The sequence below is a fragment of the Trachurus japonicus genome, chromosome 15 (assembly GCF_045865225.1).
Source record: "Trachurus japonicus isolate A0001 chromosome 15, Traja_1.0".
NCBI classification, from domain to species: Eukaryota; Metazoa; Chordata; class Actinopteri; order Carangiformes; family Carangidae; genus Trachurus; species Trachurus japonicus.
In genome coordinates, this window is record NC_140921.1 from 8,870,828 (window position 1) to 8,896,739 (window position 25,912).

Here is a 25,912-nt window from a genome sequence, read left to right on the forward strand (position 1 = left end):
AACGTTGCAGTTTTACGTTTTGTTTTGTAACACTGGTGAAACATAGAAGAATCTGGTATCTGTCATTACAATGTGTGTGAAGATTATAAATGTAAAGGAGATGTGAATATTTGCTTTGATAGTAGATTTACATTGTACGCCCCTAAATTTTCCACTTCGTCTGGTAACGTTCCATTATTATCTTATAGCGTGGTGAATGTGCAGGTCACAACTTGTCCACCAGAGCGTTTTGGAGTTGTTGGATTGTGTTTTTGATGAGTTTGATGAGGGAAACCAAGAAATCCCATTAGCCTCCGTAGTGTAGCTCTGAGCAGCTCGTGGCTCTGCTCCGCCGTTCTAAAAAATAGCTTGCATCGACAACTAAAGGTAACGAAGCTACTGCTATGACTATAGGGATTATGGCAATGGGCCAATTTGCCAAAATGTTGAACTATCCCTTTAACTTCTTTGACAGAAACACAGTGATTTTTTTTACATTTGGTTTGTCAAACAATAATGTTCCTCTGAGGTTGTAAACTATAACTGTGAGTCTTTTGTCCTTTTTTGTGTCTTTCCCAGGCGTATGACGGCTTTGCGAGCCTGGGCATCTCCCGCCTGCTGGAGCCGTCCGACATGGTGCTGCTGGCGATTCCCGACAAGCTGACGGTGATGACCTACCTGTACCAGATCCGCGCCCACTTCTCCGGCGAGGAGCTGAACGTGGTGCAGATCGAGGCCAACAGCAGCCGCAGCACGTACAAGGTGGGCGACTTCGAGACCGACACCAACGCCTCCATCGGCCAGGACAAGTTCTACGCCGAGCTCAACGACGTGCAGCAACGCCAGGGCGCCGCTCCGCCCGACGACGCGGCCGCCGGCGCCGAGTCCAACGGCACCAAAGCCGCCGAGGAGGAGGAGGAGGAGGAGGAGGAGGCGGTGGGAGCAGCGATGGAGCCAAGTTGGAAAGCTGAAGTCGCCGTTTCAGCCAGTTTGCAGACGACGGCGTCTTTGCAGTCCTCGCCTCCTGTCCCGTCACCACGCACAGTATTAGCCGCCGCCACGGCGACAGACTCGACCCACCTGACGCCGCCGAACCTGCTCAAAGCCAACACGTTAGACCTCAGCGAGTTGCCACGGCGAGCGGAGAGGGAGAGGGAGACGGAGAGACAGCAGAAGGAGGAGGTGCGAGACGGGAGGAAGGAGGGAGGAAGTATAGAACCGGGGTCTCCCACCAGGAGAGGAGGCTCCTCCCTCTCCCCCTCCCCCTCCCCGTCCTCGCCACCGCACCAGAAACTGGGCTTCTCCTATAACAGGGACGCCGACCTCATCAAGAAGAAAAGGGCCAGTCTGCGCCACTCGGACTCGGAGCCCGTCTCAGACAGCGGCTCCGCTCCGGTCAACCACACCGACGCTCCCAAACAGGTAAACGACCACAACCGTCAACCGTCAACAGGCCTTTCCCCACTACACAGGTACAGCTCTGCTCGCTCCTCCGCAAAGTGGGCGGGGTCGTCATATCACAGCGTCCACGATCGCATTGTCTTGCTCTCTTTTTTCAATCCAGAAAATGGATCCAAACCTTGTTAAATTTGTCCTTAGTCCCTCTCAGAGTGAATTTGATCGTCTTTCTCCAACTTAAAGGTACATTGTGTAAGAATTACTCCCATCTAGCGGTGCGGTTGTAGATCGCAAGCAACTCGGTCGTATTTTTCATGCTGCATTCACGTGAAATCGGTTAGATGGCAGACGGACGACAGCCGCTGTAGGTAACAGCTTAAACAAGCCTCTATGTAAACAAGTGGCCCGTCAGCACGAGGCAAAACAATACACGTGACAATATGTTGTCATGGCGATGTCGTATTGTTGACCTGACCCACGTTTTACCGGCTTTCTCTCGACTTCTGTGACTAAAATCCGCCGTTTTTCCGACTGCACCTGAATGCAGCATTCACGTGCAGTCCTCACAGTCCTCACTGCACCGCTGTGACTTTTCACATTGAAAAACCTACTTTTGAACGAAATAATCGATTTTCGTGAATAGACAACAGGAGAACTTACACAATGTACCTTTAAGGTGAAACTTAAACATGTTGACGTCCACGTGGTGTTTCTCTAAAAGACATTTAGGAATACAAAACAGCAATCAGCGGCTGGTAGGCGTTGGTTGATGCGTTACCAAAAAAAAGGAGCAGGTACCAGGCACTATCCTTAGTGGAAAAGCAAAAAAAATCTGAGTAGCGCTCGTGGAAAAAGGCCAGAAGAGTCCAGTTCCCATATATTTATTTATTTTCACCATCTTCATCTGGATAATCCTGAATAGCTCCTCTTGTGTCAGAGTGCACATGTAAAACCCACTAAACTCAGAGATGTAGAAACAGAGGACAGAGCTTTGAATCTTCACAAACAAGTCCTTTAAGGGTTTTTGTAAGAGATTAATTAAACTATCTCAGATCTAATTATAAATCCTGTACCTTAAACAACCTCTGGATCAGTCTGTACAATGTAAGACTAATTCTCATCGTGCTACTTAAAGTCGGGTATTAAGATTCTGACGGCGTTTGCTTTGCAGCTAAATGGATTGTTCAGGTTTTTTTTTTTTATCCGTGCACCCCGGCTTTGATTGAAACTTCCACGGCTAACATCAGTCATAAGACAGAGGATGCAGCGAACATTCATTCCCTCCTGGCGCTCGCTCGCTCGCTAAGCTTCAAATCCCGACCTCGCTGCAGAGAGAGATGACCGACCGTCGACGAAATTCTTCCTTCCCCCCGTTCTGCATTAGATGTTGTCGTCGTCACCTGTCTTCGTTGTCGAGACCCAGACGCATCAAAGAGCGGGGGCCGTTAACCTGTGGCGACTATAGAAGGCACCTAGGAGAAACCCCCCCTCCACCCCCCCTTTTGCTTTGACATTTCATTATATTTTTCATTATATTTCTCATCCCTTCAGTTGATGGCAGTTGGCGCCGTGACTGCTCAGGCGTGGCGACGCTTTGCGCGGGAGCACACACCTCATCTCGTCTCTCAAAAAAAAACGCACCAACACGGGCCCTGAGAGAGACACACACACACACACATATACACACACACATTGAATACATTGCTGCCTGCATCGGTTAACCCCAGATTACCAGCTTCCTGTTTACAAGTCAAAAGGTCACGGGACCCAGCGGGAGGGTTATGATGACAGCTATGACACCCCGTTTTGATCTGCTGTTATCTAGTTAGCGGTGGATGCTGCGTCCTCGCCGGCTGCTCCACCCAGGAACAGATCTGACTCGACTGGAAGGATAAACATGTTTCTGTTGTTATTAACATCCCGGGCTGTAATATTTCTGTGTCTAAGCCAAATGTAAAAAAGCTCTGTTTGCTCTGTTTGCAACCCCCCGTAATAATATAACACAGCCAGGATTACCCTGCTGATAAAACTCGAAAGCTAGGTGTATAGGTGTGTATGTGTGTGTCTGTGTGTTTTGCTTCCTTGTCAAAGCCGTCATGCTCTCTACACCACTGGGCCCAGACAGGGCTGTGTGAGCCGCGCTGGTACACCAGACCATAATACCAGAGAGCAGGTCCTGTATATCACAAGGGATATACCTTCTCCTACCTTTTAACCTGCTCGTCTAAATCCTTTTCCAACCGCCGCCGCCGCCACCGACCTGCTCACTGTTCAAGAAACACACGTGAAAAAGCTTCTCTACTGCTGGGAAATACACTCTGATATGTAGTTGGACCGCCTTTAGCTTTGATTACAACGCACGTTCACTGTAGCATCGTTTCAATTAGCTTCTGCAATGTCACAACAATCTTGGTTTTTTAGGATTTGATCTTTTTTAAGGTAATTTCACGACTTTTAACAATAAACATAGCAAAACACAACACTTTCTTATTCCCTGGTTGGAAAGGAGCAGGGAGAAGATACAACTTATATTGCCCGCCCCTCACTCAGTACATAATTATTCTGAAATCATCTGTCAGTCACTGAGCAACAGTCTTACAATAAAGTATGATCACAGTCATTCTGAACAATGAAGATTTCGTTGCAGCCTTGTAAGCTGATCTGGATTCTTTAAACTTTTCATTTTTTAAAACTTTCAGATAGGTTTTAGTATTGTTATTTACTGTTTTTATTTATAAGTATTGTGGAGCACCCCCCATAAGTTTTTCACAATGCATGTACTTGTACCTGTGTGACAATAAAAATCTTGAATCTTGAATTCAAGATTTTTTCCGACCACATTTCTTCCTTGAAGATGATCCTCCCAGTTTTTAATAATGCACTTAATTTTTACCTCCAAGTCCAGAGGTGTTTTTGTATTTGGTTCCTAGTTAATGTTGAGTTTTTTCTTTCCAAAGGAGACAACGCCCGCTCCTCTATCAAGTCCTCCAGCTGAGAAGGTGAGTTGAAATTATTATTAATTATTATTATAACTAATAAACAGTTACAGTAAAGTGTATTGAGACATGTAGCTACCATGATGATTTTACACTCTAAAACTGAACTGAATGAATGGCCAATTCAACAAAAAAACAACCAAAACCTCTTAAATATGCCAAGTGTTGTGAAAATTTTGGCAGCCACTGTATGATACCACAAAATAAACCAACATTAGCACATTTCTATGGGTAAAACTCTGATTTTTAACACCAGAGGCAAATACTAAAGTGTATCAGAGTCCTTCCGTTATAGGTGATGTGGTCTTTCTCTCTGTTGTTGTTTTATCTGATCACCGTCCCTGTGTTTCTCCGGCACACAGAAGGTTCTCTCTCGTCAGGAGGAGCTGAAGGAGCGAGCGCGGCTGCTCTTGGAGCAGGCCCGCAGAGACGCCGCCATGAAGGCCGGCAACAAGAACGTCCCCAACTCGGCCGTGAGTGCGCCAGCCAGGGCCACGAACGCTGCAGATGTAAGTCACAGTGGTGTGTGTGTGTCTGTGTGTGTGTGGATGAACTTTTGTTTGTAGCTGAACCTGTTGGGTGTGTTCATCGAAGGCCCGATCCACACGAAAACGAGTTGTTACTGTTAAATATTCCCGTCCACACAAGTTCGGGTATTAGAATATCTAAGTCCACACACCAGGTCTGCAGGATCGTCTGATGACTGGATTATGTATTAAGTGCCTGTCGTTGCGCTTTCCATCGCCTCTGTCTCTCGATGTTGTGTAAAAGAACCTGCGCACTCATTTGCAAACAGGTGAGAAGTCCTGTTAACAGTGATAGAAGCACTACCATCTTGTACACATCCATTTTCTACCACAACTGTTTGTATAGTCAACAAAGTGGCGAGAGTGGTGAGAGAGAGGAATGAGGAAATTGGTTAATATGCGTTTAGCTTATCCACACGTAAAAATAAATGGCCAGAGTTTTTAAAAATCTCCGTTTTCAATACGTTTGTATGTGTACAGACCCCAAACCAGATGAAAACAGCTGCGTTTATCAAAAAAACTTTTACTTTTTTGCAGTGTTACTGTAGTTCTTTCCTGTCTTGTGCTGTGTCTTGTCTTTATGTTTTTCTTAATGTTTGTCACTGGTATTGCACATAAAGAAATTGTTTCCGGGCCAGAGACGTTCTATACTGGGCCTAAAACAACACAACCAGAAGTGTCGCCTCTCAAAACGACACCAGAACTGACTGAGTGGAGATACGATCCAACATGACTCATGTCAGGGAGACATAAAAACTCGTCCCGGGTCTTGAGGTCTCTGAAGAGCGGGGGCAGGTGTGTTTGACCTCTTCTTCTTCTTCTTCTTCGTCGTGTACTGTGTTAAAGCCGAGTGGGGAGTTTGAGCTCTGTGTCCCTGTCTCCTCTCCTCTTCATGCTCTGGAGTGCCGTGCTGCAGCATCGCCTCGGCGTGCAGAAACAGCTACTAGAGTGACCAGCGGCCTTTTTCAACACCCTCATGTCACTGTGACTTCGCCACAGCTCTGTACTTTGCTGCTCACTACACTTGCAACATGCTGGAAAATCCTGTCCAAACTGTCTCATCCTCTGGCAGTCCACTTTGCTAAATCCTTTTCGTGAGAAAGCTTTAGAGAAGGAGAGAGAAGACTTCCCTTCCCTGATTAACTTCTGCTGAGACACTTGTAATGGACGGCTGAACGTCGCAACCTGAACGCGTCAGTGAGGGAAAAAACCAAAAATGTGGATGATGTGGACTCTCTTTCTCTCTCTCTCTGAGACATCCCGACCAAATTTGCTTCGGCCTTCACTTTCCACCCCCGAACGCTAAGTAAATGTTGTACACAAACACCTGTCAGCAAAAGTACATTTACGGTAAAGGAAGGAAGGGGAGGAGGGGTTGGGGTGGGGGGGGTGGGGGGGGTTGAGAATCGCTGTACCGAAGCAAACTAGACTAGAGAAGAAGACGCGAGTGAAATTGCCAGCTCTGAACTGAGCACGCTCCACTGAACATAATATACTGGCAGTGGGAGGGGGCACAGCGATGGACCGGGAGTTACCCTGGGAAAGAGCTGCGGTCAAATCCTCAGTGACGTTTCCAAATGTTTCAGAGAAAAGGAGAAAGAGGAGGGCAAAAAAAAAAAAACGGTCTTGTGAGAATTGTGACGACAAGGGATTTGAGGGTAAAATGAAATAAATACCTTTTGGTAATGAAATATCTAAAAGGCAGCAGCCGCATGCCCCTGCATTCGCCGCCTGAATCCTTAAAAAGAAATACGCCCTTGAATTAGATGTTTTTTTAAAGTGTGTTGTCGGTGTCTGTCGTTCGTGTGCAGGCATGCAAATGTGTATATGTGTGTGTGTATGTGTTCACACAGCACAGGAATAACCATTTCAGCATAATCTTAGGAAATAAATGAGGACCTTCCAAGGACTGGTGGCGTTAAAAGTCTTCAGAGGCAGAAAGCAAATTAAAAGAGTTCTTCAAAGCTGTTGCAGAGCCGATATATATTTCCTTAGCGACAAAAAAAAAAAAAAGGTCCTCCTCTTCCGTCCCCTTGTTGTGTGGCAAGATGGCTGACTTCACTTAGATTAGCTCCTTAAAGCAGCCGCCCCTCCACTCCTTCTCGCTCCCTCTCCTCCTGATTTTCTTACTCATTTCCAAGGACAATTGGTTAATAACCCCTTCACACACACACACACACACACACACACACACTGCTCCCATGCATAAGCGAAGGAGGGGAAGGAGGAGGAGGGGCGAGAGGGAGAGAGAGGGAGATATTGAATTGTTTACACTTTTTTTAATAGAAAACATTGATCAAAGGAATACGACTGGCCTCGAGGCCAATGTGCTGATAATTGTTAGTGATTCAGATTAGATTACTTGATGTCTTGTTTTGATTAGCGTTGAGTGTGTGTGTTTGTGTGTGTGTGTGTGTGTGTGTGTGTGTGTGTGTGTGTCTATGTGTGTGTGTCCGCGTTATCAGCTGGAGAGGCCCAAGCCTTTTCCCATTTAACTCTCCATCCATCTAAGTAGGTGCTTTGCGGTTTAGCATGCATAAGGTATAATTTAATTCAATTAAAGCAGGCTTCATTCTTCCAGGGAAGTGGCTAATGTGGGTTGGGGTGGGGGGGCCGAGGGACAAGAGGAGGAGGAGGAAGGGGGGGTACGGTACGTTTGCTGTTGTGGGGATTTAAATAAAGTAACAAATCAAACTGGTCTGATATTTGTTGATCAAAATGACATCATGTTTTATCCAAAGCTGCACAAGTCGAGATTTTAATGTGACAGTGTAATTTTCTGTAGTGATGATGTCATAGATCAGTCAGAGGAATATTTAAAGATTGATTGACAATCAAAATAATAGTTATTTGTTGCACTAATCAAATATCCACATACAGAAAGAGGGACCTTTTTTAATTTGGGGGTGAGTGAGTCTCTCTGGGACCTGTATGATCTTCTCTGCCCATCATCAATCTAAACTAATTGATAACTTTTCAGTGTAACACCTCCTGAAGATGAGATTAGGCTATAAATAAGAAGAAACTTTCCAGCGGATGTTTTTGATAACAAAGTCTCTTTATAGTTTTTATATGCTGTAAATAAAATTCAGAGATCATGTCCCATTGCAGCCTGGATCATTAGAAATAAAATAGAATAGAATATATAAAATTAGAAATAATTAAATCTAAATGACATTTCAGCTGCATAAGAAGTTCTTTATGTCACATGTGACTCCTCCTCTGTCGTTAATGCACCTGCACTCGCTCCTTCACAGCTTTTACCTAAACGTACACTCAGCATCTCTGGATGTGTTCAATCTTAAAAATAAAAAACAATAAGATCAAAATGTAAAAAAACAAATACAGAGAGCATTATACCTTTCTTCTTTTTTCTTTTTTTACAGGAGTAAAGTCACATCTGTGTTTTTTAGTTTTAGATTTGTTGTAACACTGTAGATGTAGAAAGTCTCTCTTTCTGAATTCCAACGCTAACTGCTGACAGTAAACGCACCAAATCAAAAGCATTTGACTGAGTGAATGTGAATGTAGCCGAACAATATGTTGGGTACTCGTTCAGTGTGTGTGTGTGTGTGTGTGTGTGTGTGTGTGTGTGTGTGTGTGTGTGTGTCTGTCTTTAGCCCTGTTCTCTTGACCTATGCTCTCCCTCCTGCCATCCCTAATTGTAGCCCACAGTGACTGGTTCTTTCATCTAAGGTCACAGGTTCACTCTCCTCTCTTTCTCTCCATCCCTGTCTTCTCTTCTCAGTCTCTTTCTCTCTCTCTCTCACTCCATCTGCCTTTTTATGTCCATCTGTCTTTTTTTTCATTTTTGCACCAGTTTTCTTCTTTGTTTTTTACAGTTTATTCTCCTTCTTCTCCCTGTTTTTTCTCTCATCTCGCTGCATCTCTTCTTTTTCCTCCTCTTCCCTCTTGTCTGTCCAACTCTCTGTGATCTCTGATGGATGAGCAGTGCTACTAATTGTTTTGAACCCTCCTCCTCCTCCTCCTCCTCCTCCTCCTCCTCCTCCTCCTCCTCCTCATAGGTGGCCTTCAAAACATATCAGTGGTCTCCGTGCTGATGTCTTGTAATGTTGTAATGCCACCGCCCCCTACCCACACAGCAGCCAGATGGGTAATTAATGAGCGTTCCTAAAATATCCACGGCCGGGACTTTTACTTTATCCTCATTGCAGACATCCCAAATTTTTTGTTTTCAGTCTTTCTCTCTCTTCCCAGTCTTTTTTCCCACTGGTGTTATTTTAATAGAGAAGCCAGTGTGTGTGTGTCTGTGTGTGTGTTTCTGTGTGTGTGTGTTTCTGTGTCTATTCGCTTCAGGTCTTTTCATCCATTAGCAGATGAGAACAGTAATTTCACACCGGCCTGGCCAGGCTAATTATCAGGATCCACACTAGGTTTGGGAGAAGTGTCTCTTTTGTGTGTTTGTGTGTGTGTATGTGTGTGTGTGTGCATGTGGACAGACACACACAAACTCCCACATGTGTGTGTATCTGCATGTGTGTGTATTTGTGTGTGTACGGTATTTCTTTTGCAAAAAACTGTACCGCAAGAAATGTGTGCGTGCAAGTTATGTTGCACCTGTGCACTTTTTACATTCTTTTGAACATTTGTGTTTGTGTGTGTAACTCAGTGTGTGTGTGTGTGTGTGTGTGTATGTGTGACTCAGTGTGTGTGTGTGTGTGTGTGTGTGTGTGTGTGTGTGTGTGTGGTATGCATTGGAGAGTGCACGCACATGCCTTGGTGTTTTCCAGGTAAGAGAGTTCCCCTGCTCACTGACTCGTTGTGATTCCTATAATTGGGTCCTGTTTGATTTTTGCCGACCAGCACCCCGACCTCCTCCTCCTCCTCCTCCTCCTCCCTCCTCCCTCCTCTTCTCCTCCATCGCTCCCTCTCCTCCTCCTCCCCTCAGGAGTGGAGGGGTCTCCTGTGTCTCTGCTGTTGTGACCTGTGGGTGTTGTCATCCACTCCCATCTGCTGTCTGTCCTCTGATCCCGACTTAAACCGCATTCATGTCCTCATTTTCTCCCCGGGTTCCCTTTCTTTTTCCTTTTGTCTCTTTTTCTCTCTTTCTTTCTTTCTTTTACGTATTTCCAGATCACACTGTGTCTCATCCAAGTGATAATAATAAAAACTCTGTTTGCTCGTCAGAGGCTGGTGTTATAACAGACTCCTTGTCACCACCAGGCTGTTGGGCCCTGACAGCCAAACACTTGACATGTGGAGAGGCAAACTCTCTGAACTTCTCTGAAAAGGTGCTGTTTCCATGACACGTCGGCAGCTGTAACCCAATCACAACGAGGAGACACGTCATACATGCTCAGAGTGGCATGTTTGCATGAGTTTTAATCATTCAGAAGCTCACAACGCTGCAATGACATCACTTCATCTGCACCAGAACACTTTTTATTCCCCTTTAACTCCTAGAATAAATGCATCTAATATAACATATTCAAGTAGTCATACTGCAGAGCCAGTGTTCAGCCAGTTCAGAGCTGTCTCTGCAGCAAATATAAAAAGAAATGCCCTATTTTGGAAATGCAAATACGGCCTTGTGCTCCGTCCTTTTAGTCCTTTTTACTCCGCTCCTCCTCCTGTCCTCTCTCCTTTTCAACTTTCTCTCGGCAGTAATAGTTTTTCTCCAGGTCTCATTTTAATGTGGCTGCTGTCCCCTTTCTTCTTCCAGCTCTCCCTTTTTCTCTCTTCTTCCTCTTCCTTCAGCGACCCCCCCTCTCCTCCTCCTCCTCCCCCTGCCCCCCCCCATCCTCCTCCTTTTCTCTTGCTCTCTCTTTTCTTTTTGAAGAATGTGCCCCTAATGAAACTAAATAGTTTGGTGGGGAGTTTCTTTGGTGTGTGTGCGCGCTTGTCTTGGAGTGTGTGGGTATGTGTCGTGGCTGAATTGGCTGGAGTGGAGATCAAAGGCAGTCTCTAAATTGAGTGTGCGCGCATGTGTGTGTATGTGAGTGTGTGTGTGTGTGTGTTACGAGCAGGAGAAAGACAGCTCTCTCAATTGCATCACAAGAGCTGATCAAGCCATCACAGAGGAAAGCTGTAACACACACACACATACACACACATACCTTGTCTGAACACATGTACCTCTCTTTCTTTCTCTCCTCTTCGTCAAGTTATCACATGCCTTGTGTTCACGTTTGACCAAGTGGAAGTGTCAGATGTTTTTCATGTCCACCCTGCCCAGCCTTTCCTTCCCTCTCTCTCCCTCTCTCTCTCTCTCTCTCTCTCTCTGTCTTAGAGCCACTTTGCATGAATAAAATATGAAGGCTGAAGTCCTCCGACGAGAGAATATTTAATGTTTATTCCATATGTAAATACACTAATCCCACTACTTCACTAAGTGCCTAAAGAATCTGTTTTAGCTTGAATGGAAAGTTTAATTACTCTCTCTCCATGCGTGTGCTTTTGTGTGATAGACTTGAGCGTCCATTTGATGTGTGAATGTGTTCACACGTATCTAATAATCCATGATATTTCGCCCGTCTTTATGTGGATTGTGCTTTTGTGAATGTGCGACAGTCACGTCACGTGTGACTGATTTTTTTTTTTTTTTTTTTTTTTACTGCTGAGCGTTTTGCCCTAATAGCCCGAGAAACTTCACACAGGGAGTCAGAAACTTTATGCTCCTGTGATGCATTTGTGAATTTTACTGAAAAATTGGACAACAGGGTAATTAGAAAGTTTGTTTCAGGAAATTACTGCATTGTCATGTTCTTGGATGGATGTTGAAAAGGAGACACACAGGTTGTGATGGAGACTGAAAGTAAAATGTAGAAGTGTTTTATCTTATACAGTTAAGTGTGAGAGTTGAAGCTTTCGACCAGGTTAACTTGACTCGTGCACCTTCACTGAATGGAAAAAAGCGTCCACAGGACTCCTGTGTAAAAAGATTAGACAGAATGTATTTATTCCTTGTTTTCCAAAGTATCTAGGAGTAAAATCCAAAATCAAAGTTTTCTCATCAGAGAAGCACTACGGTAAGTGTAAGTGTAACTGTGTGGCTCAGTCCTAACCAAGCCTCAACTACCTCTGTGTTCTTAAAGCGACAGTAACAAAAGGTTACAAAAATCCTTTTTAACTAATCATGAATTAAATCAAATGAATTTACCTAATCTTTTGCCTATTTTAATCAACTGTTTATCCAATCAAATCAATTATTTATTTATGCTCATATGAACTTTGCAATGTAAACAAACAAAATATGTAGAAGCACACAAAACACACTTTGGCTCAGTATCAGTAAGTGTTTATGTCTGGATGGCAGGAATAACTATGTAATAACTTTTCCTCGATAGAAATATGAGACGTGGTCGATAGGTTTCATTCATCCATGTTTTGGCAGACAATACAAATAACCAATGATAATGAGATTTCCACCGCGCCGAACCAATCATGTGGCTGGAATAGAGCCAGTCAACAGTAACATGTGCATTTGTTTGGGTTGCTGCAGATGGGCACATCAGCTGACACCGCCGGTAAAAGAGAGAGAGAGCGAGAGATAATGAGTGTTGTCTCGAAAAGAAACAGTAAAGGAGAACTTGGACACGTGACTGAAAAGACGCGTGGTGCGCAATGGGGACACCAGGCAGTTGGAGCGGACCGTGGTCACGGTGCGGCCGCTCTGCTGCTCACCCCAGTGTGTGCGACACATAAAGGCCGCTTCAAGGAGACTAGCGGACTTTTTTTTTTTTTTAATAGCCTCTTCATTCATCTTGGGCGGGGGGCGGTGCGCCGTCTTACAGAAAACCCTGCATTATGTTTTTTTTTACAACTCGTGTTCCTACACTATAGAGACAACTTGCTGCGCCCTGGATTGCTGCGCTGTGGATCAGCTGATCGGTGCTCAGGTGACGTTAGATCTTCACTTTTTTAAACTCATACAAAGTGCAGCCAAACAGCAGGCTGAAGAGAGAGGACCAGCAGCAGCAGCAGCAGCTCTGACAGCTCCTCTGTGGCGCTGCAGACAGGCTGCAGGTGAGCTGGCGTGAGAGCAGAGTGCCGTCTTTTTTTTTTTTTTTTTAGCAGCCTTTGTTACAGGTGATAGGCTACATGTCCACGTGCATGTGCATGAGAACTGATTTTGAATCGAAGAGACACCCAAATATTCACATCCTTCAGTCCAGGCTTTTGAAAAGAGAGTAGCCTATAAAATCAGCTTCATGTAGCAGTTTACTTTAAAATGGTTCAAATATATTGCTGCTGAATAAATCTGAAACATGTGATGTGCATTTTTTGGGGGGAAATATGGCTTCTGATATAATAGTCTGTAGACATCATCATCATTCAACGTTTTCACATGGTCTGGTGTTAATAAAGCAAACTAAAAATCGCAAAAAGAAAATCAAGAATCGGTTGAATCGAAAATCGATTTTGAATCGAATCGTGACCCTAAAAGTCGGAATCGAATCGAATCGTGAGCCACCCAAAGATTCACATCCCTAGTACAGAGACCTGCCACAGTGTCATGGTGCATTAATATAAACTTCAACCTCAGAGCTGTCAGTCCTCAGACTGTCCTGACTGTCCCTGAACATCACACAGGGATGCAAACAGCGCGCCGAAAAGCGAAACTCGCTTTTTTCATGACCAATTAGGTGACTTGTGTGAATCGTTCAGATCCGAAGAGTTTTTGTTTTGGGGGGGGGGGTCTCAGCGTCTCAGCTCGGGTCAGTAAAATGTTTTTCTAACAGGCTGACAGTGACAATCACGTGAGGCGAACTCATTCATGGTCTCTGATTATACTGATAACAGCCGACCTCCAATGTAGACGCGGGACATGCACGCACGTTACCCAAAGCGGCGACGCCGTTTTTCCCCCCGTGCATGTCCGTGGAGCTGTGGCCGCGGACATGCACGGTTCCCTACGTTGCTGTGTCAGGCAGGTGTTTCCACGGAGATCTGCCCCGTTTCAGAGGTGAAGGAAGCCCTGAGTGGAGAGACGTCGCCTCCGCGATGTAGAATGTGTTCAATTAAAGTGAAACTAACACATTATATAGGCCTATATGTCCATTACACACTGAATGGGATGTTAAATCCCATGTCTTTATTTCTTCAGTTTATTTTAATAGTAATAATTATGACTAACATTCAGTGAAGACCTAAAAATCAGTATCTCCAAAATTGAAATATTGCAAAGGATTTTATTTTTTTAAAGCATTTTTAATATAGAAATGTTGGCCTTCTGAAAACTGTCCATCTATATGCACTCAATACTTGGTTGGGGTTGAACTACTGGAAATTGACTTTTCTGTGATATTGTTAATGGTGAGCCCCCCCCCCCCCCCACCCCGCCAGACAATAATAGCAGCCGGTTTATCATCCAGGATCATTGATCAGTTTACGTCCAGTTGCTGTTAAACTGCTGATTTCCTGTTTTTAGAGTGAAGCCCGTCATACACACACACACACACACACACACACACATGCGCACAGACACACAAAGGATCTCATGCATTGACAGGTTACCTGTGTTTTTCTGTCGCCCACCACCACAGAGTTCAGATCATGTTCTCTGTCTTTCTTTCTTTCTACTACTTTTTTCCTCTCTGTCTCTCTTTCCCCCCCACCCCCCACCAGTAATTATCCTGTCTATTTAAAGGGCAAAACCTTCCCATCTTACTCGCCTGTCAGTGACGAGCTCCTCTGACATTTGTGTGCGTGTACGTGTACATGTGTGTGTAAGTGTGTGTGTGTTGAGTAGTCCCCACTCTACCTGTTCAACCTGTCCTAGTCTACAAGTGCCCTTTGTTACACACACACACACACACACACACACTGCTCAAACTGTTGATACAACTTCAGAGGTCAGACACGCACATTTGTTTGCTAAAGAATATCAGCTTGATTCCTCACACGTGCACAAACACACACACACACACACACACACACACCCTTTGTTCTTTGAATCTGTAACACACATTCATCTCCACATCAATATTACGCTTCATTCATTCATACAAATGCAAACAATATTCTTCCCACAATGCACAGTGTTTTGAGTTTTAACAGGTGCACCCATGCGTTGCTGCAGCTCTCTCACAAAAGGATACTGTCATTTATTTCCATAGGGACCAGTACAGTACGAACTGTAGCATGGGCCAAACAATGCTACGGCTAAAAATAGTAACCTTAACTAGGAGAATACACGTCAAGCATTACAACATACCGTACATGATGATACCAGTACAGTACATACGGCTGAAAATAGTAGCACTTATTAGAGGCCAATTAACCCTAAACAGGAGAATACATGTCAAGCAGTACAACACACATGATGATTATATGTGTTCTGTCTCAGTTCGAATACTTCCATACTTACTGTACACTAACTATTTTGAGTATGTAAGTGCCTTCACACTGACGAGTATGTGAAAATGCAGTGTACTGTCTGTAACCGTCATAACGGCCAAAAAGTTGAGTGTGGAACGATGGACACCCTCAATGATCGCCGTCTTGGCTACGTAGCAGAAGATAATATATGTTAATCAACATACTGGTAGGCTAATGTTTTCAGCCAGTAAGAAAAGCCAGCTGACATATAAGCAACAACAACAACAAAAAAGTATGGGTAAGGCGTTTATTATTGCTAATTGAAATTACAAACGAAACAAGCGTTGCGATCGTTAGTGAACAACGACAGTATTCGATTGGAGACAACGCTAACTGTCGATGTCCATGACGCGTCGGCAGCTGTAACCTGTTATCACAATGAGGAAACACGTCATAAATGCTATGAGTTGCATGTTTTCATGAGTTTTAATTATGCAGAAGCTCACAACACAGCAATGACATTACTTCATCTGCACCAGGACACTTTTATTTCCCTTTGCTCTTAGAATAAATGCATCTAATATAACATTCAAGTAATCATAATGCAGATATTCTAATTACAAAGAAGAAAAAAGACCCAGTGTTCAACCAGTTCAGAGCTGTCTCTGCAGCAAATATAAAAGGAAATGCCCAATTCTGGGGAAAAAAAGGATGAGAAAGGGCGTTTATTATTGCTAATTAAAATTACGTATTCGATTGGAGACAACACTAACTGTCGAAATTTGCACACTAGAAAAGTAAGTACATAGTGTAGATAGTATACTACTCATGGAAGCATTTGAATTGAGACACAGCTATGAGCAATAATAACAACAAAAGAGCAACTTCAGGAAGTCATTTCACACACGCAAACACCATAAACATAAACACCCGTTGCTATGAACACAACACATGGCGACTAAAATGTGTTTTACCATTAAACCATAACATGACACATAACATGTTCAATAAACTCACACAGTCCATCACACACACACACACACACACACACACACACACACACACTGACACACAGGTATACAGCCCACAGTCACATACTGACATCTCCCAGATTTATATTTCTTATGTACATGTAACACACACACACACTCACACACACACATGTACACACAGACCCCTATCATGGGCACGCACCCGTCGAATCATAATTAGGCCGTGTCCTGGTTCTTTGATAGCCATGTACAGTGGCTCTTCTTTAATTCTTTATCAAATGCATTGATCACTGTGGGCCTCGCACGCCCATTGATCCGCGCACTCCGTCTGGAGCCGGCCGATAAGCTCCCCCCTCTTTCTCTATCGCTCCCTCACTCTCCCTCTCTCCCTCTCTCTCCATCTCACTCCACCTCTCTCACTCTCTCAACCAAAATTTGAGCAATAAGGAGAGTTGAACATAATGCATTTCTAAATTTGATACATGTGTGTTTTTTTTTGTTTTTTATATACAATTATATTGTTGTTGAGTTCATCACAATGCACACACAGAATTGATCCATATTGACATCTGTGGAGTTTTTTTTCCCCCCATAAACCTGATCACTTGATGGTACATACAGTAGTAGGACTTAATTATAACTACAGTGATCATTTTCTAAAGAAATCTTGCAAAATTGATAATATTGTTCACATCAAAATGTTGTATGTTGTGATTTAACTCATTTAGAATGAAAATGATTGATATCATCAGACTCCACCCATCAGTTCTTTGTCCCCACCTCTTGACTGTAGTCACCTGTATAGTGCAGTTTAATGGAAATGGAGCTGCACGGAGCTTTAACAGGAATCTCCGGCTTTGTTTGCCATTTAGTCATTTAGTCATGATTAGGCTCTTTTTGTTTTGGAGACCAGGAAGTCAGTGTGTGATCCTTGTCTCCTAAATTAGCACTCTTATCTGGTGAATATTCAGGAAGTACACATATGGCAATAGGTAGATAGTTTAGGTTTAGTTAAATTTTTTATGGTGCAAATAAATAAAACGTAAGACAAATACAAAAAAGAAGAAATGAAACCAGAATAGTAAGTGAGATATGTTCCTGTATGACCTCATATTGTGAATATTGTTACTAGTTTATTTGGATAAACCCCTTGAGATGAATCATCTCGTTTTCATATAGACAAACATGAACTCATCGTACAAACATGTTCTCAACAATACAAAAAAAAACCACCAAATAAAACAAAAAAACTGTCCACAACAAAAAATAAACAAAAGGAAAAACAAAAAAAAGGACAAACCACAGTTAACATAACGACATTGGAGCAATACAAAAGTATATGAGTATAATGACATAAAGCAGGTGCAGAACCTGTGTGTGTCTGTCTGCATCACCTCTGAATCATGATGCTGGTGTTTGAAAGAATGCGTATGAGTGTGTGAATACACAGCTATGTGATTGGGTGTGTGTGTGTGTGTGTGTGTGTGTGTGTGTGTGTTCTGCAGCTCTTTAGTGCGTGTGTGTGCCTGGACAAGATAGAGACCTAAAGCACCTCTTGACTGTGAATTAGCCTGTCATGACAAATGTCTGGAGCTGCATGACTGGCTGCCAGACTGGCTGGCTATCTGGGAGGTTGGCAAACGCTTTTAGATAGTGATTGTGTGTTCATCCCTCTGTGTGTGTGTGTGTGTGTGTGTTAGTGTGTGTGTGTGGCATCACTCGATGCCCACGCCAGGTCTCTGTACATGACCAGTGGTGCGTGCCCTCCCTCTCTCTTTCTCCTTGCCCAGAAAAGAGCAACCAAGGCGACAACCTGCTCCCCTTCTGCTTAAAGAAGAGCTTCCAGAGCGGAGAGGGGTCCTCACCCCGACGCCAAGCCCACAGAGGAGCCCTCTGTCCCAGCCTCGCACTCAACCGTTTAGCCTCTCTTCCCCTGGAGGTTCCCAGCAGTCAATAGGAGACACAGTGCACAATTGTTCTCGCTGTCGCCATTTAAAAAAGGAAAAGTCTCTTCTCCTCCTGAGTCTCCATTCTGCCCACTGACCACCAGCTGACACGCTTTCACTCCTCTTTTTTCCTTCTTCTTTTTTCCTCCGGGCTTTGATCATGTAACGACGTGGCTGGTTGCGTCTGTGAGTTCTTGGAGGGTTTTTTTTTTTTCAAAGTTGCATCCTGATGATGGATTGTCGGTGTTTATTTTTTCTTGTTTGGTTTGATTTTGATCTTTCACCACTTTTTTCCGAATAGGAAACATCGCACGCAGTCGTTTTTTTTAGCGTAATGTCCACTAGGTGGCGTTTCGGGACCACTGTGGTCACAACAACAAGTCCAACCCTGTGACTTCAAAAAAAAAAAAAGAAAGAAAAGAAAAGTTGTGGTGTATCGTGTTGCTGCAGGACAATGAGTTGTAATTGGGATGTCAGTGACGGTAACAGTCGGGTGACAGGTCGTCGCTCTCAATGGGTTCGACAAAGACCTTGAATTTTTAAAGCTCCCAAAATAAAGTGGAAATAAACGTAATAGCCCCTCCCCCACATCTGAATTATTTACAGCTTTGAACGTCTGAGACTTCTTCTTTTTTTATTTTTATCTTGTGTGTTTAAGTCAGTTTTTACATCCTGCAGGTTTGTATTATTGCTCGTTTTCTCTGCGGGTGCCGTCGTCTCTGCACCGTCAAACTTTTTTGCTCCGCAGCGTAAAACACCTGTGAGGTGAATTATGAGCTTTAGTTGTTCACCTGCTTCATAAATAAATGTGTTTTTGTTTGATAATGGAAACCAAAACATTTGTTTCACCTAATGCCGTCGTTTCAGCTCCTCAAGTTGAACCTACGACTCTTCTCTTCTCTTCTCTTCTCTTCTCTCCTCCTCTTCCTCTCCTCCTCCTTTTCCTCCTCCACCTACTCCTCTTCTTCCTCTCCTCCTCATTCTCCTTCTCCTCCTTTTCCTCCTCCTCTCCTCTCCTCCTCTTCTCTTCCTCTCCTCCTCCTCCTTTCCTCTCCTCTCCCTCCTCCTCCTCCCCCTCTCCTCTCCTCCTTATCCTCTCCTCCCCTCTTCCTCTCTTCTCCTCCTCCTCTCCTCTCCTCCCTTTCCTCCCCCACTTCCTCCTCTTCTTCCTCTCCTCCTCTCCCTCCTCCTCTCCTCTCCTCCTCCTTTCCCTCCTCCTCTCCTCCTCTTCTCTTCCTCTCCTCCTCCTTTTCCTCATCCACCTCCTCTTCCTTTCCTCCTCTCCTCTCCTATCTTCTCTTCCTCTCCTCTCCTCTCCTCTCCTCTCCTCTCCTCTCCTCTCCTCTCCTCTCCTCTCCTCTCCTCTCCTCTCCTCCTCCTCCTCCTCCTCTCCTCCTCTCCTCTATTTTCTAATCAGTGCTTTTGGAGCTGACTGACCTAGGAGCTAGAGTCTAGTCAGATGCATTTTTCCATACTGTTGTTAATCCTTGCCTCTGGACAAGCAAAGTCAGTTTCCTATTTCCTGTCCCCAAAATGGCTGACAACAATAATGCACTGGGATGTTTTGGAGTGTGTTGTAGCCTCGGCTGCATATATATATAGTATGTACACACACACACACACACACACACACACACACACACACACTGGCACACTTAAACTGGTAGTTGTATCCATATCTGTAAAGGCCAGATTGGATATCAGAACCAGTGCACAGCCGCGAGGCCGCCAATGACATTATTGTTTATCATATTATACATTCATAAAAGCAAACGAGAGGTCTGCATAGAAAAAAAAAAAACAGACAGACGAAGTGAGGATTGAAAGATTGGAAGAAAATAAACCTGGTATAAACAGAGACAATTAATTTTATGCTGATTCTATTCCAGGCCTTTGACTCAGTCGCTGTTTTTACACAGTCTGTCTTTACCCTCCTCCTCCTCCTCGTTCTGTATAAAAGCTGTTAAAGGTAAAAAAAAAAAAAAGGTTTCTTCTTATGCCAAATAGTATTTTTCCTCCACTCGGTGCCAACTCCACTCACCTCTACTGGCTTTTGCTAACAGGTACTTCTTCTTCCATAAGTGTTACCTCCCCCCAGCTTGGCGTCGTGTGTGTATATAGAGAGGATGCACAAAGCTGTTGTGACCATTTCTAGGTTTCCAAACTTAAAGTATAGTGTTGTTAACTCATGGATAATGTAACAGGCTGCAGTGTGAGCAGTGCATAACAAATGTTAAATATGCACTGAAGCTGTTTGTGTGAGGGGGTCATCAGCCTGCATACCTATAGACAAACACAAAAACTATACATTTTCCTGTAACTATAGATTATGCACTAAAGAGGAACTATGCAAGATTTTCACTTAAACAGCTTTGGAGTAATTGCGATGGTTTAATAAATGACTTACCAGGGAGAATTGAGGCTCTCTGCCTTCCACCTAACTTCTCTTGGCCGAAAACCAACCTTGTAAGATCAGAGCTTCCGACCCGGTGTCCCAGCTCTTGTCTCTGCAACAACGCGTAACTCTGAACATAACATACAATGATGCAAAAAGAAAAAGAAAAAAGTACCAGAACGATGTCGTATTCACAACTTTTGCTCAATGAAAAAAAACAAAAAACAAAACTCGAGCAGTCAGTCACCTCTTTGAGTCTTGTTTCCAACCATTGACTTAAGTAGCTAAAAGATTAAGTTTTGTGCTTTTACCTTGTGTCTTCTTCACTTTTGTCTTGTAAAGACTTTTGTATTGTGATTTTTTTTCTTGCAAAAGTGAAGTGTAGATAGATACCACCTCCCCTCTTCTTTCACCTTAGATCCTAATTCCCTGCTTTGTTTCGTGGAAGAAGAAGAAGTATTCACTCACTCTTTCTCTCCCTCTCTCTCTCTGTCTTTACCAGTTTCTCTCTAAGGTGTGTTCCCTTCCCCCTGTGGGCATCCCCATGGGCTCTCTCTCTCTCTCACACACACACACACACACACACATACACAGAGTGCATTAGGGTTGCTGTCATTTACAAAACAGCCCCATTGTCCCGGCCTAACAATGGCTACAAGCAAACAATTGACATGGAAATGGAGAGATGTAGCTCATTAGCGGGCGCTGCTTGTTTTGTTAATGGATAAATGGGCGGCTTCAGCAGGGCCAGCCCTAAAACCCCTGCCTCAATATGGAGAAGCCTGATTAACAGAAAACCACAGGGAGGGAGAACAGTGACAGAGAAATGCAGCTTCGCTCTCCCCTGGGTCGTAGGTGGTTGTGTGTGTGTGTGTGTGTGTGTGTGTGTGTTTGGGAGGGAGGGGGTGGTGATGTAAGGTGGAGTTCTGTGGTAGAGAGTGTGTAAGTGTTTGCATTTACATTAAGACAAGTTTGTGTTTGTAGTGTCTGTAACTTGTTGTTTTTGTCACAGAGGCTTAAATCATGCAGCAGCAGCAGCAACTACAGCATCCAATATGTTTTTTTTTGTTTTTTTTGTTGTTTTTTTTTACCTTAGTCTCATCCAGAATCGACTGATGCACTGCAACGAGCACGACCGGCCGCAGAAAATATCACACAACTCCACACAGCCTGAACACTTTGTGAATCAGTGTGCTTCCTCATTACTTTGCCCCCATCTGCTTTTCAGAGCAGCTTTGAATTCATTATGTTTCTCTCTGCTGTTGTGTCTCGGCTCATTTTCTGCGTCAGAGTTTGAAAACTTTACTCTGAATTAAACCTGTTCTTGGACATTTGTGCGTCGCCGTCTCCCCCCTACTATGCTTGTGTGTGTGTGTGTGTGTGTGTGTGTGTTTGTGTGTGTTCGGTGGGGTCTTTATCAGTTAAGTGTTTGTCAATTGACATCATCAAGGTTTTCCCGTTTGCTCTGTGAGTGTGTGCGTGTGTGTGTGTGGTGGCCGGTGCTATCAGTGGGATCAGATTGGATTGCCCTGAAAATGGCATTTCTGCCATTACTCTGATGGTGACGGCTCAATACTGTATCTGTCTAGTGGCGAGATGGTGTGTGTGTGTGTGTGTGTGTTTGTGTGTGTGTGTCATTCCCAACTCCACAATGCAGTTAGATGTGTGCACCTCTATTTTGATAACAAAACTTTTTGTTTTGTTTTTGCTGCAGCAGGTTTGTTTGTGTAGGTTTTGTGTGTGTGTGTGTGTGTGTGAGAGAGAGAGATTAGGGTTCGTAATGTCTCAGCCTGTAGCGCACATTGTTAAAATGTTCATAGCAACATTAATTAAAGGGATATTTCAACATTTTGACAAATTGGCCCATTGCCATAATCCCTATAGTTTTAGCAGTAGGTTTGTTACCTTTAATTGTCGGTGCAAGCTATTTTTAGAAGTTGTCTAGTAGTTGTTTTAGAGGTAAATTCATGCAAAACAACTGATGCGCGTTCCCGTCTGGGGCAGTTTTTCGGCAAGCAGTCTCTGCATTTACCTCTAAAACAACTCTGTCCCGTAACGTTACATTATTATCTCATAGCGTGGTGAATGTGCAGGTCACAACTTGTCCACCAGAGCGTTTTGGAGTTGTTGGATTGTGTATTTGATGAGTTTGATGAGGGAAACCAAGCAATGCCATTAGCCTCCGTAGCGTAGCTCTGAGCAGCTCGCGGCTCTGCTCCGCCGTTCTAAAAATAGCTTACACCGACAATTAAAGGTAACGAACCTACTCCTAAAACTATAGGGATTATGGCAATGGGCCAATTTGTCAAAATGTTGAACTATCCCTTTCATTTTTAATAGTGTTTGATACAAGCCAATGTGTGTTGCTACTGTAAACAAGCATTTTGAATTATGTAACATTAGAGGTTCCCTTCTTTGTGATTTCTTTCCTCTGCATCTACCTGTTCTTTTGTTCACGTTTGTGTGTCTGTGTGTGTGTGTTTGTGCAGGAGCGGGATGCAGAGCGGCGGAGACAGCTGAGAGAGCGAGCCCGGCAGCTGATAGCTGAGGCTCGATCCGGAGTCAAGATGTCTGACATGAGCCTGCTGGACGCCACCAGCACTGAGAGAGGGAAGGGCAGCAAGGCCAGTCCTGCTGCAGGTCAGTACACACACACACACACACAGAGTCAAAAGTCAACAACTGCAAACATGAACATGTAGCCTCTTTGGCCGCGCTGCTTTTCATCAGCAGAGTTTCAGAGTTTTATCACAAGGCCTCGCAATTAGCACATACACTCGCTATAACGCTTACTAATACTCATTAACCGTAATACAAAAGAAAAGTCACACTAGCATGCTTCTGACATACACTCACTTTCTTCATACGCACACTCCGCTACGACTCGCACATTTCCATTATGCTCTCTAAAGGGGTTCTGCCTAATCCTCAGAGAAAAACAAAATGTCATTTGACAACGGCCGCGGGTCTAAAAAAGCACCACCCTCATATTCAGAGCAGCAATTTACCCTGCGACTTCTCCCTTGTCTTGTTCGCCCAGTAATTGTTAATCAACACAACACATTGTGCGGCCAAATTATGCTCCAAAATACCAAACACTTCTAATAACGGCTTGCAGGGGTAGCAAATGCTGCCGCGCGCATTTCCCACTGCTTTCCATTTCCTTGAAATTGGGGTTATTACGATAATGGCTATTATTAGGCCTCTCTTGTCATTTGTTTCAGATTCCTCCACATTACACTCCTCTCTCTCTCTCTCGGTCGCACTGCTCAGGTAGTTTTAGGATGCAGTGTTCGTGAAATGGAAGGTGAGAGCGTAGACAGGTGAGGACGAAGAGAAGGAAGGCAGCGATAAAATGGACAGTAAATGTGAACGAGGAGAGATAGACGAGTGGAGATGATGAGGAGGATGAGCGATAGACTGTGAGTCCAGGGAAGAGATGGATGGAGAGATGGAGAGATGACCCGACATCGACATGTGACCTCAGTTTAAAAAAAAAAAAGAAAAAGAAAAGAAAAATACCTGTTACAGCTTCATAAAGCACACGATGGCCTAAAAATACTGAGTTTCACATCATATAAAACAGAAAATGAGGAAAATAGTCACAAGACAGTGAAAGGAGAGGAAGTTAAGAACAACAAGACTCAACGATTAATCAGAAATGATCGATTGAGGACGAACGAACGCATGTAAAACAAGACAAACTCTATAAACAACATGAAGTGAGATCAGCGGCGAGTTGTTTGGTGAAGTGACAGAAGAGAGACAGTGAGGCAGAGGGAGCGAGGCAGCACTTGATTTATTTGCTCTTTCAGCTTTTCTGAATTGGACTAATTGTTGATCTCATTAAAAATGGAGTTGGAGGAAAGAACGGGAACGAGGGAGGAGGAGGAGGAGGAGGAGAAGAGAAGAGAAATGCTGTGGGCTGTGATACACAAGGCCTCCCGAGCAGAACGGCTAATCCTAGCCCCCCCAACACACACACACACACACTCTCTCTCCCTCTCTCCCCTCAACACCATTCACGGTCCTTTAATGCAGCTCGGGCTCGGGCTGCCCCCTCCAAGTGTCTGCCCGCAAAGAAACTTTCCAAACTCCATCACCATGGCCTCCCATTAATTAGGCCTGAGCCAGCCACGCAGGAACGGCGCTTGCTAGCACGCTCCGCATCGCAGCTAGCAAATTAGGAAAAGAAAAAAAAACACACACACACACATACACATAAAATAAAAAAACAGGAAATGCTGTTAGTTTGATTCTCTCTCCTTCCCTCTTTGTTCTCGGTCCCTCTCCACACCGAGTCGTAAATAGCAGAGAGGGGAGCCTGCGATGTCAGACGCTGTTTACTGATTGTTTTGTTTTAATCCATGGTGGGTTATCCATGCAGCTAGAGCTGCTCAGGTCTCCATTTGAGTTTCTCCTAACATGGTTGTTCCTAATGTGGAGACACTGTTGTACTGAGCCCCTCAGGAGACTTAATGGAACATGTGCTTTCATGTTTTTGTGTGTTTCTTTTTGTTTTGTTTTGTTTGCCTTTCTCTCTTTTATGTGGAAATAGAAAAACACAGGCAACAGAAAATTAAACCAAAGTCTCAGTTTCACTTTGTGTGTCAGATATTTTTCTTTTTCACGGAGCTGATGGGAAGATTTGTTCATTTTGTTGTTTCACACACAGACACACCTAAGTTCTGCAAGTTGCAATGAATGCACAAATGGACAAATCGTGGTGGTTTATGGGATGTGGGTAACACTTTAGATTGGGGAACACATATTCACCATTAACTAGGTGCTTATTAATATGAATATAAGTAGTTTACTAGCTCCTTATTAGTAATTATTAAGCATGTATTAACACCTTATTCTACATAGCCTTATTCTACCTCTATTACACCATGAATTAAGACTTTTCCTGATATTAACTCCTTATTATCGCTTATTCATTGTAAATTAATGCATTAATGCTACTAATTCAGAGTGATAAAGGAAGAATTACTGTTCTTGTGCTACTGCCCCTGTACAAGGCCCAAATAACCCACTGGTTATTCACATCATTATTCAGAAACAACAATGCATTAATTTACTCCTTAATTCATGGTGTAATAGAGGTAGAATAAGGCTGTGTAGAATAAGGTGTTAATACGTGCTTAATAATTACTAATAAGGAGCTAGTAAGCTACTTATATGCATATTAATAAGCACCTAGTTAATGGTGAATATGTGTTCCCTTATTTAAGTGTTACCGGGATGTTTAATAAAGGAATTATTGAATCATGTCAATTAACTTGTATTCAGTCAACTGTTAACACGAACTAACCAAACTTTTTTTCTGCTTCTCCTTCCTCTAACACCCATCGTTTTTACTTCTCCTCACTTCATCCCTCCTTCCTCACATCTCCGC

General features: G+C 43.7%; 1 protein-coding gene across 5 annotated transcripts in view; it reads left to right on the forward strand.

Annotated features, from left to right (window-relative positions):
- The window catches only part of ehbp1 (EH domain binding protein 1), a 179,951-nt gene that overhangs the window by 96,623 nt on the left and 57,416 nt on the right, over positions 1–25,912 (forward strand). For all 5 annotated transcript variants that reach the window (XM_085799425.1, XM_085799428.1, XM_085799429.1 and 2 more), the window contains 4 exons: positions 559–1,401; positions 4,335–4,376; positions 4,736–4,882; positions 23,004–23,154. In XM_085799425.1, the coding sequence (XP_085655551.1) occupies positions 559–1,401; positions 4,335–4,376; positions 4,736–4,882; positions 23,004–23,154 (1,183 nt within the window). The remainder of the gene's footprint in view (positions 1–558; positions 1,402–4,334; positions 4,377–4,735; positions 4,883–23,003; positions 23,155–25,912) is intronic.